Source organism: Engraulis encrasicolus, chromosome 5, assembly GCF_034702125.1.
Source record: "Engraulis encrasicolus isolate BLACKSEA-1 chromosome 5, IST_EnEncr_1.0, whole genome shotgun sequence".
Lineage (NCBI taxonomy): Eukaryota > Metazoa > Chordata > Actinopteri > Clupeiformes > Engraulidae > Engraulis > Engraulis encrasicolus.
The window spans coordinates 21,575,254-21,591,486 of record NC_085861.1 but is presented as its reverse complement, the minus strand read 5'-3'; the positions used below and the strand labels follow the sequence as shown (position 1 = coordinate 21,591,486).

The following is a 16,233-nucleotide window of genomic DNA, read 5'->3' as shown; positions in this document are numbered from 1 at the left end:
CGAATCGCTATGACTCGGGTCGGCGTTCATATCTACGAATATCCAGGGGCTGTCAAGACAGAGCCGTTATGTGATTAGCTGAATCAAACATGTCAATGCCGCGTCAAGAGCGAATAAAGCAAATTCATGGCGAAACTTCTTCAACCACCCCAGCTACCTGGGTCGCGTAGGTAGCGCCTGGTGTACACACGGCATTATAACTCCCGCCCTCCCGTGTGCTTGTGGCCTCGTGATGACAGCAGAAGTTTAACCCTTGTGTTGTGTTCAAAACCTGCATATACCTGTGGTGTTCGTGGGTCATTTTTGACCCATGATAGAAACTCAGCCATAAAATATCTAAAAAGACTAGCTCTCATCAAATATTGTTCCTCACCTCATAGCTAACTTAGTATGTATTCATTTCCATGGGAATACTGTTTATTTACTTTTTGGCTTTTATCTTACAATACGCAACTTGTTTTTGACCACCAAAACTATTGAAACCTGTTATGGTTTCACGTATTTATACTTCCTAAAGTGATACAATTAGTTGTTATGTTATCTATGTATTACAGTTGATATGGCAGTTCAACATTCCCTGGGAAAGGATACAATACTGCTACTGCTGCACGCTCCTTTTTCAAAGTGCAATAAGGAAGTATGATCGCAAATGTTTGTAATTTCGGACAAACTCAATGAGACGCTCTTAGAAGTTGCTGCCATTGTCGTTGTCATCAGAAGCACACGCGTGGAACTGTGCAGTCTTTCTTACGATCGCCCCCAGCGAGTTTGAAGATATTGCACCTGACGCACGCATTTGGCTGCCGTGTCCAACGCTTGCGAAATTGACATTAAATATGCATGTTAACGCGTACGGGTGGGAGACGTGACGCCTTGTTTTTTCGTAATATTGGTTAAAAACCTACAAAACTGTTATTTTTCCTTTAAAAAACAAATGTCAATGAAAGAAGATGTGATACATTATGTTTCATATTAGTCTTAGGTTTATATGTCAAATATCCTGTGGTGTGACTGTAACATTAATGAAACCTGGAATATAATATATATATACATTAACCAACAACATTTTGAATAATGTATGAAGCATTTGGCATGATTGCATAAAAATTAACTTTATATTAAGACATGTGAATGTGAAAAAAACTCAAGACAGTATTAACTACAAGTTCAATTTCGTAACACAAATTTCGTCCTGTGGGGTGACATGTATGTCGATGTTTGTGAATGGGCAGCTGCAAGGCCAACTACAAGGGTCTTAAAGACTGGCTCCTAACCAGTCAGTACCTCAGTTATTGGAGAGTCCTGTGGAACTTTTAAGTGACTATTAACCTCTTTAATATGTCTTCATATTGCAATGTTTCTGTCACGCAATGCTTAGGTTCATTTTATGGTGTCCTGTGGTGTGACTGCTCTTATAGAAGGAAAAAAAGTTTTTTTATAAATGAAAACGCATATTAAGATTAAACACAATGTCATTATCAAGTTAGCATGAGCTCAGATGTCAGTCATGTATACAAAAGGATTACAATGGCCATAATGCAGTGAATTCCCTGTGGTGCGACTTCATTTTCCTGCGGTGTGACATGCCTATGCAATGTGTTGATGCAGGACACATTTTCTCAAAAATGGCAAAAATTAGGCAAAATTCCACGGACCACTAAGTGCTTTATTTTTTTTCTATTTTTTTTTCCAATTTTTTCAATCAATTTTTTCAGGAATTGGAAAAACGTTTTTTTTTTTTTTTGCGTTACGCCCTTAAACGTCAACCACCCGTACGCATGTTAATGCGTGCGTCATGAACGAATTGTGCACGCGCACGCGTATCCTACAGCAAGCATGCCGAGAGCCTTATTGCTTATCTAACACTTACACTTAATCGCAGACCAAATTTCTTGAAAAATGCTTTAATAACAATTAATTTGATCCGCGACAAGTCGAGGAAGTGATTGGTGTTACCCCTGCAACGTCACTAGGCGTGCGTGCGTTCGTCGCACTGCCAGACACACACTTCGCTACAAAAATCATCAAGGGGTGATGAACACCAGAGGAATAAAATGTCCATGGACAATCGAGCGTAAACCTACGCCTTCCACCATCCAAGTCGACTTTCGACTGTTAGCCTCGCAAAACGACCACAAGCTACTAGACTGCCCCAGAGAGCAAATTGAATTTGCGTCCGCTAGGGGCGTCTAGATTTCTAGGCTAAGCATGTTCGTGTGTAGCAGGGCAGAGTTGAGCAGAGTTCTCAAACTTTCATTGTTAAAATCTGTGCAAATGAGGTCACATGAGTATCTGATTTTGCACAAAATGACCCAAAGGTGAGGCTGAGTTTGTCTTTCTCTGCTGAGATTCTGCAACAGTAACTGTGGCTACATTGTTACCTTGTTCAACCTGAAGCAGGAAGCTAAGACACATGATATCATGATTCGGATTTCACACTGGCACTTGTATCATATTCTGACATCATATGGCATGTTTTGTTAAACTTTTGATCTCTCTCTCTCTCTCTCTCTCTCTCTCTCTCTCTCTCTCTCTCTCTCTCTGTATTTTCACTGCAGACAACACTGAACGGTTGGATGACATCCTGTTGCAGTATGAGGAACTGAAGCGCACCCAGTAAGATTCTTCACTGATGTCTGTCTGTCTGTCTGTGTGGTTGGGGGCTGATGGCCAAAGATAATTTGGCCAACGCCTTGTTAATAACATGACTCAAAGTGTCAGGCGGTTCTGCAGCACTAGCTCACACATTATCAGCAGTGTTTTTAATAGCAAGCAAGCAGGTATTTCAGGAAGGTTGTCGTGAAAATTTGCAGCACTTGAATACTTGGAACTCAAAAAATTACACAACAGCATGATTCACCATCATGCAGACGATCATGATCTATTTCAGTGTTTCTCAACCTTTTTTAGGCGAGGCACCCTTTCAATTACTGAAAAATTTCAAGGCACCCCTAAGCAACAAGCTGTAACATGGCATCGCATCGGATACCACAAAAGCTTAGAAAAGTAGCCATTTGGAGACGTCTAACAACCTATGTTCGAAGTTGCAGCTTACTGGGGTGACCTAAATGTACTTATTGTGAGTAAATGGCAGATGAAAGACTCCACTGAGCACTGACTAAGCAATACTTTATTAATTTAGACAAATATGTGTTCAATTACATAATTTATTTATCAGCCACGTTTCTGTGGCACCCCTGAGGGGGGCCTGCGGCACCCCAAGGTGCCCCGGCACCCTGGTTGAGAAACACTGATCTATTTGTATGCATTTAAATGACTACATACAGTATTTTATGCGTCTATACTGTTAGTATGCATTATTAGTATTGATCATCATGCATTTGTTATTAATTTCATAAATCAGTGTGCAGAACGATCTACTACACAGTATGACACAGAAACCTTTTTTGGATCACAGTCAAGTAGCTCTGGCCAAGCACCAACAAAAAACAACTTATTGAAGGTGTCGCTTCCTGACCACATTACCTTTGTTATCCACAGTAAGCACCAGATAAGACTATAATGACTCTCAAGGGAAGAGAGGAGGTGTGCGCGTGTGCGTGTGTGCGCGCATTTGTGTGCACTGTATGTGTGTTTGCGCACGAAGTGTGTAGTAAGCATAATATAAAATTATTATGATTCTCTCTTTCCTGTGATTGTCTCAATTTACTACATCAGCTTCTCTCTCTCTCTCTCTCTCTCTCTCTCTCTCTCTCTCTCTCTCTCTCTCTCTCTCTCTCTCTCTCTCTCTCTCTCTGCCACATTCTCACACATTCCTCCCCCCCCCCCCCCCTTCCACCAGTGAAATGGTGGACTCTGCCAGGAAGGCCCTCATCTGCCGCGTTGAGGAGTTGACCAATGAGCGCTCGGCTCTTAACCTGGAGGCCCGGTCGTCCCAGGAAACTATCGACCGATTGGAGGGCCGGATGAGAGAGATGGAGGAGGAGACCAAGCGGTAAGAAACAGGAAGTCCGTGGAATAAACTTGTGCCGTGTCTCATATCTCACACTTGTGTCAGTGCAATTAAGGTTAGTGCATAGTGCACTGAGGTCTTTAGTGCATAGTGTCGTGGAAAGGTTTGAGCACTATGCACTTTGCCCTCACTGGAAGTGACAGGCACACATAGCATTAGCTTGCCAAAGGGGGTCATCCCTATGTTCCCCAGGTCCTATGTTCCCCGGGACCTATGTTCCCCGCAACCGGGGAACTTGGGACCCTTTTTTTCAGAAAAGGGTTCTATCTTCCCCGCTGCTTCCAAGTAGACTGCCACATGGCAAAGCAGGTTGTTGTTGCACCTCTGATAGGTTAGGTTTAGGGATAGTTTTGGTCAGGGCACAAATGTACAACTCAGAAACGTTGCATTACTGACAGGTTAGGTTTAGGGATGGTTTTGGGAAGGGCACACTTTGAAAACTCGGAAACATACAATGCGGGGAACATAGAACCTAAGTTCCCCAGTCCCATACAAAGACAGGGGAACATAGGACCCGGAGAACATAGAACCAGGGGATAGGTACACTCCCCGCTAAAGTATCGGTTGGCTATTGTTGAAATTGCACAGCAGCTTGTATTTACTTTTCCTTCACCCCTAATGGCAACTATCTCGCGTACAATATGTGGCTTGGCATGACAACGTTAGTCTCTCACTCTCACTCTCAACTCTTCTACTGAACTGTGCACCATGTCTCTTCTATTTCGTTAGCATCATGACAACTGTTTAATGTGTGCACTGTCCATCTGTCCATTTGACTGCATTGACCACCCTACGCAGTACACACTGAAACATAATGCACGGCGTGCACAATTGCATGATGAGACACAGCATTAGTCCGAATTAGCGCTTCGATCCTCTGGATCGTCATCAGTCCGCTAAAAAAAAAATAGTTTCATTTTTGCAGCAAAAGTGGTGAACAAGTTTTCATCCATGGTCTAGCTAGCACTAAGCTAACTCTTGTCAGTTGAGTACGCTGACACAGTGCTCCGGGAAGATCTGGAAGTCAGGCAAGCGGGAAGGAAGGAAGTTAAGAAGTAGTTGCATTGACTGTGGTCAGATAAAAATCTGATGATTGTTACATTATGAGTTTGAAGCACGTCCTCATAAATGTTGTGGTGGGGTGTGAAGTGTGGAGTGTTAAGCCCTCAAGCAGGGCCGGCCTGGGGGAGAAATAGGGCCCGGGCGTTTTTGGATTAAAGCACAACCCCCCCCCCCCAGTAATTAGTGTTGCAGAACTGACACACTGGTGGTCCCCGCCCCCTCATGGGCCCCTATTTTCAGAAATGTTAAAAAAGAAATACATTTTAAAAAATATTTTTAAACATTATAAATATTTTTTTTACATTTCTGAAAATAGGGGCCCGTGAGGGTGCAGGGCTCACCGGGAAATGCCCGCTATGCCAAATGGCCAGTCAAGCCGTGGCTTCAAGCAGGAAGTCCACAGCTGAGTATGACACATTCCTGCTCCTGCTCTCTAGTATTCTGAGTCAGTTCCCATCAAAGGCCACGGGCTGACACTGGCCAGAAGGCAGACCAACTTCACGTCACCTCATAAGATATCAATGACTTTTCAAAGACCACCTTATGGTTTTCCCCTCTTTTTATCCAGTTGGCTGAAGATGTTCCCAGTTCCCACTTCTTACTGACCTGGTGTGTCATCTTTAGACATGTTGCCGGTCCAGGCTTGCACTTTGATGTCAGTCTGTAAAAGTCAGTCCTGTGTATGTCTGTGTCTTTTCATGGTATAGACAGAAAACGTAATTTCAATTTCCTTGTATGACCTGCTGTGAATATGAAGAAACTGACAATAAAAGCTGACTTGACTTGACTCTACCCCCACCCACCTTCACGTCACCTCATAAGATATCAATGACTTTTCAAAGACCACCTTATGGTTTTCCCCTCTTTTTATCCAGTTGGCTGAAGATGTTCCCAGTTGGTGACTTCTTACTGACCTGGTGTGTCACCTTGAGTCACGTTGCCGGTTCTCCCCTGCCCCCTTCACTTCACCTCATTAGATATCGATGACTTTTCAAAGACCACCTTATGGTTTTCCGCTGTTATTTCATCCAGTTGGCTGAAGATGTTCCCAGTTGGTGACTTCTTACTGACCTTGTGTGTCATCTTTCCCTTTCCCTGTAGGCTTCGCAAGGAACTGGAGGCAGCACAGTCAGATGACCCTGAGGTAAAACACGTGTGTGTGTGTGTGTGTGTGTGTGTGTGTGTGTGTGTGTGTGTGTGTGTGTGTGTGTGTGTGTGTGTGTGTGTGTGTGTGTGTGTGTGTGTGTGTGTGTGTGTGTGTGCGTGTGCGCGTGCGCGTGCGCGCGCGCGCTGGGGGATGTGTGTGGATGTAAGGCTTGCATGTCTACGTGTTTGTGTGCCCTGTCACCTTAAGAGAAAGGGCATGCATGTCTGTGAGTGTGTGTGTATAACCCTGTCGTTTTGAGGTAAAAACACGTTTCTCTGCACAGTTCAAGTGAAAAGTCAAGCATGACTCACACGAGCTGTGATCTTATATAAAACATACAGTATATCTGTATTATATAAATTATGATTAAAATTATGTAACTTTCTGTACATATTTTAGTTCTGATATTAGCACATTTGATTAGATGCTAAACTGTGTTTAATAACACTGTATTCACATGGGTAATGACGAAGTTTAAGCTAATTTAATCTAATCTAATTTATCTGTGTACAATTAAGATATTCGATTTTATGCAAGTGTGTAATCGTGTATATGCCCCCCTGGTGGCCAGGCTGTGCCAGTGGCCCTGCGGCGCTTCTCTCGTTCGGAGATGGCGCGCGTCGTCATGGAGAAGAACCAGTACAAGGAGCGCCTCTTCGAGCTGCAGGAGGCCGTACGCAGGTCACAGACCCTCAGGTGGGCCGACAGACACGCCGCAATCAAATGCACCAGTCACCATCATGGGTCTTTATTGCAAAGCTGGCTCAGGATAAGTTCAGGTTAAGTTAAGAGGTAAATCATCTAATAGAAGAGCCTGGAGTCCTCATGTTCTTAAGAAAAGCTCTTGTATTAGATGATTTACCTCTTAACTTAACCTTAACTTATCCTGAACCAGCTTTGTAGTATACGCCCCAGCTTTACTGTAGCGAGTACAATGTGTATCCACCTTATCACGCCGCCCATTAACCTTGCCTATTTCAGCTTTTTTTTTGTGCTATCACAGGACTTCCCATCTGCTAGTTGCAATATGGCTGCCCATAGCCCTTTTTAATGATTTAGCACCGACAACAGCTACCAAAGCCTAAAAAAAACATTCTCTACTTTAAAAAAAGCCATAATTTCCATTTGGGGATTAATAAAGTTACAGTTTGTCTGTACATTCTTCTTTGTCCATATATTTTCTGTCTGTCTGTCCTGTACAGGGTGGCTAAAGATGAGCGTCCCCCTGTTGAGGAGAGGAGGAGCAGTGTCTGGACAAGGTGAGAAGATATAAATATTAATTAAGAAATATTCCCGTCCATTGTCTGCACTGGGACCTATTCCAAGAAACTCGTTCAGTAATAAACCAGGTTAAAGGGGTATGCCACTATTTTGGGGCTTAATACAGTTAAAATCGTTGGCTGGGGTTTGTAAAGGTGGTAAAGTGTCTTATTTTTCATGTAAGCCGTTGTCTTGCTTTAAGACAGGTTAAAAGAGGGAATATGTCGCTAAGCTAGTGAAAGTCAATGTATCCGTGTAGATCTTTTAACTTGTCTTAAAGCAAGACAACGCTTAACATGAAAAATAAGACACTTTACCACCTTTACAAACCCCAGCCAACGATTTTAACTGTATTAAGCCCCAAAATAGTGGCATCCCCCTTTAAGTATACCTTGAGGTAGTGGTAAATCATCTAATAGAAGAGCCTGGAGTCCTCATTTCATTGATAATCCCACACATACTTCTCCATTGATTTGGCTCATTTCCGTGCACTTATATTAGTGCTTCTGCCAAAATAACCTGGACAGTTCAGCACAACTACATGGATCATCCTCACATGCTCAGACAGTATCTCTCCTAAAACAGTTTACCCATGTGTCAAAATGAAATTCCTTTCTCACATAAATCATCAGTGCCCCCAAAATACATTGTCCCTTTTGTCACCATGTAAGATCAGAGAGTCAAAATACTTTGATGTTCTGATGATGGAGATACAGTCCAACAGAGTCCAATTATGTATAAAACTGAAAAAAAGTGACGCCATTGAAAGTTGACAACAAAAATATTTCTTTGTAAAAATTTGCAAGTTATCTAACTGTTTTATTTTTATTCAAACACATAATGTATCGTCCATTTATTAACTGTGTGTGGGTGTGCGTGTGCGTGCGTGTGTGTGTGTGCGTGCGAACGTGCTTCAGGTTCAACCGGCTCTTTGGACTGGCTAAGCAGCCCAATGCTCCTGCCCCTCCTGGTTCCTTGGCAATCAGCGTTCCCCGGGCAACCCCCCCGCCCACACGCCGCTCCCCCACGGCCTCCCCTCAGAGACTCTCCATCAGCGAGACCAGCACAGAGTGAGTTCCATTCTATTATGACGATGTGTTCTAGAGCAATGCAAGATTCTAACTTTCCACATTGCTTTGTATGGAGCCCAGAATTCTTTAGAACGTCCATTGCCCCAACATTCCCATCACACTATTGTGACGTAAAATGCATCCAAAGTCGCAATACATCTTTATGTCAGACCAGCTTCCATTGAAGATTTTCTCCACAATGTTATACTGTATCTTTTGTGGTCCTGTTGCACTAATTGTTTTTTATTTCTTTTTATTTTGTTAATGTATTCATGCTGTGTCACTACAGAAAAGTTACACATTTATTTTCATTGCACTGTGATATGCGTATAAAATATTCACTGCAATTGCATTGACTCTGCAGAGAGGTGTGCATTGTGTACTTACCCACTTGTGGTACTTACAATTCCAGGATGTATGCAGAACAAGAGGGTTGGATGATGTCTTGTACTTTGCCTTGCTTTCTGAGAAAAGTAAACAGTAAAAACCAGTCTGATAGCATCGTGCTGGAAATGGCCGATACACACAGGCAACACATACTAGCTCCAGAAAGGGGTTGTGCAGCCCAGAGCTTTGCAGTGTGAGCTGATACCGGAAGAAATACAGGACAATCTGCATATAAAACACTTAATGTTGTAGTTTAAGGCTGCAATCACACTGAACAAGGCTTTTACAGCGTATTTTTCTGGGGTTTGCTAATGCAAGTGAGCGTTCTCCGGACTGATTAGCAGAAGGCAGTCCGCCATGAGGAGATCAAGTAGTATAAAGTTTAACTCATGGCCGAAGATCTGCTTCACGCCACAGGTGGATTTACAGATGTCCATTACTCAAGTGCAAGGCAGATCGTTAGCAGAAACCCACATTTAGAGTGATGGTGGTGTCAGATATCTAGACAACACTTTCTTTTTTGTAGCTATAGCCAAGCATTGGATACAAAAAAATAAGATGTTTTATGATGAGATTGTACTGGACAGGGAACGCAGGCAAGGCATTGTAGGCCTGTGGGTCCATTGGTTCTGCCCAGGGCACTGATTGACTTTTTCGGAAGTGAGTGATCTCATCCGAACTGATCGGAGCCCAAAGAAAAGGTCACAGAATGAATAAGCCGAGTGTCGAATACATGGGGTGACCAGCACCATCAGTCATAATACATACCGTACTGTATACGCTTACACACACACACACACACACACACACACACACACACACACACACACACACACACACACACACACACACACACACACACACACACACACGCACCATCGCACCATCGCACCATCATTCATAATGACGTGTTCGCACGCCATGGTGCCAGCATTGCGTAATATGCTGTATATAGTTGCCTAATGTACTACTCATAGCACACCTCAGACGGGTGACGTAGGCTACGCTAGCTATGGGCGCTAGAAGGTTAGCTCGGCCTACATGACGCTTCTGTCCAGTGACGTACGCTAGCTATGAGCGCTACAAGGTTAGCTCGGCTTACATGACCCTTCTGTTTAGTGATTCTTCCTCTCCACAGGCGCTGGCTGTTCTCTAGGAAGCTGCGTCAGATGCCTAATGTCCTGGCGAAATCTCAGACTGACTAACTGACTGAGTGGCTGACGCTTTTTAAGACCTCCAGTCTCGTGATGCCCTGTGTGATGTCTGTCCTACCACCCTGAATGAATGCTAATGGCCAGCAGGTCACTGAGTCATGCCGTAGCTCCACCACAAGAGTATCTGGATTTGACCTCTAGAGTTTTATCACCACAGGCACAAACGGTTCAATTAGAGATCACCTCTCGGACATTCTGTTCTGGTCTGGTCTGTCTGTTCTGTCTTCAGTGCTGTCTGTCTCTCTAGGTAGAGAAATTCTGAGGCGCTCAAGGTTATACTTTTTTCTTGACAAGTACTTGGCAAGCTAAATAAAAAGTAAAAAATTGTGACCTCGAGTGCCTCAGAATTTCTCTACCTGGACCAAACCTGAGAGCCCCTACTCTGATGAAGCCAGGCCGTGGCCTCCTAGTGACGCAACAGCTTCAGCGTTGCTACCAGTCAGGGCAAGAGCAATGCAAGTAACTTTCTGAGTTCCCGCAATATCGGGAACTCCTCCCACTTTGTTGGGAGGCAAACAGTCATTAGCAAACCAAGGAAGGCCGTTTGGGAAATGTTAATTGTTATGCTCTTGGTCAGACCCAAGGCAAGGCAAGGCAAGGCAAGTTTATTTATATAGCGCATTTCATACACAGGTGCAACTCAATGTGCTTCACAAAGTTAACAAATGTAAATGAAAGGAAACAGGGAAGAAAGAAGGAAATGAATTAGAGTCAAAAAGCATTTAAAAACATTAAGATAAAACATAAGGTAAAAATAATAATAAAATAAAATAAAATAAAACAAATTAAATAAAAAATAAAAATAATAAGAATAAGTAATTTAAGCTAGGGGAAAGCATCTGAGAACAGCTTTGTCTTGAGTCTAGATTTAAAGCTATCAATAGTGGGTGCATTTTTTATGTCATCTGGAAGCTGGTTCCAAAGCTTTGAAGCATAGAAGCTAAAGGCTGCCTCTCCACACTTTGTTTTGACTTTTGGAATCACCAGCAAATTCTTCTCCGTTGACCTTAGTGACCTAGTTGGTGCATACAGCTGAAACATATCCAGTAGATATGTGGGTCCCATTCCATTTAGTGATTTAAACACAAGTAGCATAGCCTTAAAATCAATTCTGTAGCTTACTGGGAGCCAATGCAGCGATCTTAAAATTGGAGTAATGTGGTCGAACTTCCTTGTCTTTGTAAGAACCCTTGCAGCTGCGTTTTGTACAAGTTGAAGCTGTTTAATGGTTTTATTGGGGAGGCCAGTAAAAAGACTGTTACAGTAATCAACTTTACTAGAAATAAAGGCATGTATTAGCTTCTCCAGATCATGTTTAGACATCAGGCCCCTAAATTTAGAGACGTTTTTTATGTGATAAAATGCAGACTTAGTAATAGCTTTCATGTGACTGTTGAAGTTTAGGTCACTGTCAATGAGGACCCCAAGATTTTTAACTGTTTCCCTTGCTTTCAGTCCCTTCGTTTCAAGGATAGTAGCAATCTTTTGTCTCTCCTCTCTTTTCCCAAATATAATTACTTCAGTTTTATCTGTGTTCAGCTGGAGGAAATTGTGAGACATCCATTTGTTAATTTGGTCCATGCAATGATAGAGTGATTCAAGGGGGGTATAGTCATTTGGGGACATAGATAAGTAGAGCTGGGTATCATCCGCATAGCTATGGTAATTTATGGAGTTATTCTCGATAATGTGTCCCAGTGGCAACATATACAGATTGAACAGTAGTGGTCCCAGAATGGAGCCCTGGGGGACCCCACAATCCAGAGACATTGGTGATGAAGTATGTCTTCCAATGGCGACAAAAAAACTTCTTTGTTGTAAGTACGATTTTAACCAGTCGATCACTATGCCCGTAAAGCCAACCCAGTGTTCCAGTCTATGTAGTAGTATAGAATGATTAACTGTATCGAAAGCAGCACTCAAATCAAGAAGTACCAAGACGGATGATTTGCCAGCATCAGAATTCAATCTTATGTCATTCATAACTTTAATAAGAGCTGTTTCAGTGCTGTGGTAGGCACGGAAACCTGATTGAAACTTATCAAAATAGCTATTAGACATTAGAAAAGCAGTTAATTGGTTAAAAACAATTTTCTCTATTATTTTACCCATGAATGGTAAATTGGATATGGGCCTATAGTTGTTTAGTACCAGTGCATCCAGGTTGTTCTTTTTCAGTAAGGGTTTCACAACTGCTTCTTTCAGACAGCCTGGGAATATGCCTGTTTGTAGTGAGGTGTTGATGATCTGAAGTACATCTGATGATATTAGATTTAAGATGGATTTGAAGAAGGCTGTTGGTAAAATATCTAAGTCAGATGTAGAGGAGCTAAGACTTTGTACCGTTCTATTAAGAATGTCCACATCAACTAAATGAAAATTTCTCATGAGGTTAGGATTTAACTTCACCATAGCAAGCTGGTCTGAATCTTGGGTCGGTTGCACATGTGTGAGTATGTTTGCACGTATTTTTTCAATCTTTCCTTTGAAAAAGGATGCGAACTCATTGCATTTGCTGACTGAGAGGAACTCAGAGGGCATTAGATTTGGGGGCCTTGCTAGCTTTTCCACAGTGCCAAACAGGACACGTGCATTATTAATATTTCTGTTAATTATGTCAGAGAAAAAAGATTGTCTAGCTTTAGAAATTTCTTGGTTGTATTTCGAGAGTGTGTGTTTATAGATTTGGTAGTGGACTTCAAGTTTGGATTTACGCCACTGTCTTTCAGCCCTCCTGCATTCTTGCTTTAGCAATATAACTGTGGGATTCTTTCTCCAAGGTGCTTTTTCACGTCCCACTGTTTTGATTTTTTCGGGGGCAATAACATCCATAATACGGGTCATCCTTGAATTAAAATTAACCATGAGATCATCTGCACTCTCTGAGGTTTGACTTTGGATCTCTGAAAGTGCTTGCTGAAAGAGTGAGGCTGTCTCACAGTTGATTATACGTTTTTTGACTGTAACAGATTCCCTTTGAACATGAGGGTACATAGAAACATCAGAAAAAATGCAGTAATGGTCAGAAAAGCCATAGTCTTTGACACTAGCACAAGCATTAAGGCCTTTTGTTATTATTAGGTCTAAAGTGTGACCTTGGTTGTGTGTTGGTCCTGTTACATGCTGTGTGAGGCTAAAAATGTCAATAAGACTTAAAAATTCCTTAGCATAGACATTCTCTAAGTCGTCCACGTAAAAATTAAAATCGCCTGCTATAAACAAGCTATCATAGTCCACACAAACATTCGACAACAGCTCACCAAATTCCTCTAAGAAGAGTGGTGCAGAAAGTCTTGGAGGTCTGTAAATAGTCAATAACAGTATGTCAGAAGAACATTTTAGAACTGCAGCTAAGTATTCAAAAGATGAAAATTCACCTAGTGATGTCTTTTGACATTGAAACAGTGCCTTGAAAATAATTGCTATCCCCCCTCCCTGTTTATTCTGCCTTTCTGTACTAATGAAATTAAAGTGTGACGGAGTTGCTTCTATAAGTGTGATAGAGCTAGTGGATTTTTCCAGCCATGTTTCAGTTAAAAATAAAAAATCAAGGTTGTGGGTACAGATAAACTCATTGACAACAAAAGGCTTGTTCCTTAGAGATCTACTATTCTGTAAAGCTAATTTAGCATTGAGCATTGGAGGCATTTCCACTGTGGTAGTGAGTTTTTTTGGGACAAGTCTGAGATTTCCCATGCTTGCCGTCTTGGGGGAATGTATGCGTGTCCTCAAGAGACCCAAGTCTCGAAGAGATTTGAAAGTCGATGATAATCAGGCTAACTCTGATGAGCTCCAAGGCAAAAAGCTGAAGAAATACTCAAACAATAACCTGTTTCTGATTGATACTGTCTGTACTCTGTATGTCTGTGCTGTGCTGTCTGTCTGTCTGCCTGTCTGTAGTTCTGTCTGTCTGACTCGTGTCTCTCTTATTGTCAGTGTTGTTTTGCTGTACTGTATGTGTTTGTCTGTGTAGCTTCTTACTCTTTCTTTCTCCATATTTCTCTCTCTCCCTCTCCATTCTTTGATGTGTTTGTCACTCTCCATCTTTCCATCTTTTCATCTCTCTTCTTCACCCATAAACACACTCACATTCTCTCTCTCTCTCTCTCTCTCTCTCTCTCTCTCTCTCTCTCTCTCTCTCTCTCTCTCTCTCTCTCTCTCTCTCTCTCTCTCTCTCGCTTTCGCTCTTTCTCTCTCTATCTCTCTGTGAGGAGCGAAAAGTTTTTTTGTTTATCTCCACTTGGAAAAAATGATGTACTGATGTCTCTCTCTCTCTCTCTCTCTCTCTCTCTCTCTCTCTCTCTCTCTCTCTCTCTCTCTCTCTCTCTCTCTCCTCTACAGTGGTTCTCTGTCTCCGCGTGTGAGGCGCAGGGAGCTGTACAGGGAGATCCGCTCCCATGTGTGGGGCACGCTGGGCAAGCAACAGGTCCATGGCTGGAGCATGCCCCTGTCACACAACAACGTACAGGTAGAGGCACACACACACACACACACGCACATAATAATAATAATAATAATAATAATAATAATTGTATTTGTACAATTATTCGTACACATACTCATACACGCACGCACGCACGCACACGCTCATGCCCACGCACGCACACACACATGCACACGCACATGCACACGCGCACACACACATGCACACACACACGCGCACACTCATGCACGCACGCACGCGCGCACAGACACTCATACACACACTCATGCACACACACACACTCTCACACACACGCACACACACGCACACACACACACACACACACGCACACTCACACTCACACAGCTGTTTCACGGTATTTGGGGGCCATTGGCAAAGAGGGACTTTGGGGCCTTACCTTTCCTTCTTCTCTTGCATGTACGTACACATATTATGCACGCACGCACGCACGCACACACTCATACACACACTTATGCACGTGCGTGCAGGCACACAACACACTACACCACATTCAGTGGTTATGAGTTTTTACTGATGATTGATTATTTTTCAAATGTGTATACAGAGTTTAAGTACACACTGCACGGATATTCAAATATGATATTCAAACAAAGGAGTTTAAATAATGTGCACGTGTGTGTTTGTGTGCATGTGTTTGCTTGCTTGCTTGCGTGCGTGTGTGTTTGTGTGCGTGTTTGTGTGCGTGTGTGTGTGCGTGTGTGCGTGTGCGTGTGCGTGTGTGTGTGTGTGTGTGCGTGTGTGTGTGCGTGTGCGTGTGCGTGTGTGTGTGTGTGTGTGTGTGTGTGTGTGTGTGTGTGTGTGTGTGTGTGTGTGTGTGTGTGTGTTTATATGTGACCAGGATCCTTCCCTGCCTACTCCTGAGCCTAAGAACGTGCCGGTGCTGGTGCAGCTCAGACTGCTAGACCAAAGAGACGCCACCGCCAAGGTACCCCTCATATCAGAAGAGAGAGAACAAGAGAAGTTCATTGTGAAGTTCATCAAATTGTCTTTTTTAATAATTAGAGAAACACCACTGTTACCATCCTTTAAAGAGAGAAATTCAGATAAAGTTTATCAAGTTCTCTCTCTTTTTAAAAAATGTACAGTGATGCTAAGGTACCGCTTATAATCTATTTACTGCCATAATCTATTTATGATTTAAGTGGACATAAGGTCTCACTAAGTTACCTGTATCCTTTCTCAGTCAGAGGAAGGGCCTCAACGGTATTGAAACGTCCTTTTGAATAACAATTCATTGTGTTCCTGGTTTTCATTTGGTCTTTCATTTTGTGCTAGTGTGTGACTATGACTTAACAGTATCACTGCTGACTTAAGAGTCCTCTTGTTCGTATGTACTGTACATATGGGCCTGGGACAGGAATAGAGGAGGGTGTGTGTGTATGTCTCTAGAGGAGTGTGTGTGTGTATGTCTCTACTGTACCTCTCACATATGATCTTGAATAGATGGAGAAGGTTTGATGCCAGCACTGACTTTTATTCCATATTATTATATGGTTGTGACGTCATCTGTCGAATGCTCCATTCATTTCAACGGGGCTCCCCAACGTTCGGACGTCTGTTATTTTTCGATAACGGACGGGTTGGTCTATAACAGACCGCTGTCAATGGCAACAAGACTTTTCACTGCTAATAAAGCGACTTTTCAACAAGACTCT

At 42.6% G+C, this 16,233-nt stretch overlaps 1 protein-coding gene across 1 annotated transcript in view; it reads left to right on the top strand.

Moving 5' to 3' along the window:
* si:dkey-17m8.1 (C-Jun-amino-terminal kinase-interacting protein 4) overlaps window positions 1–16,233 on the top strand; it is a 42,320-nt gene that overhangs the window by 14,848 nt on the left and 11,239 nt on the right. Inside the window, exons 10-17 of the mRNA XM_063198916.1 lie at window positions 2,559–2,616; window positions 3,803–3,955; window positions 6,137–6,179; window positions 6,754–6,878; window positions 7,385–7,441; window positions 8,360–8,512; window positions 14,455–14,581; window positions 15,417–15,503. Of these exons, the coding sequence (XP_063054986.1) occupies window positions 2,559–2,616; window positions 3,803–3,955; window positions 6,137–6,179; window positions 6,754–6,878; window positions 7,385–7,441; window positions 8,360–8,512; window positions 14,455–14,581; window positions 15,417–15,503 (803 nt within the window). The remainder of the gene's footprint in view (window positions 1–2,558; window positions 2,617–3,802; window positions 3,956–6,136; window positions 6,180–6,753; window positions 6,879–7,384; window positions 7,442–8,359; window positions 8,513–14,454; window positions 14,582–15,416; window positions 15,504–16,233) is intronic.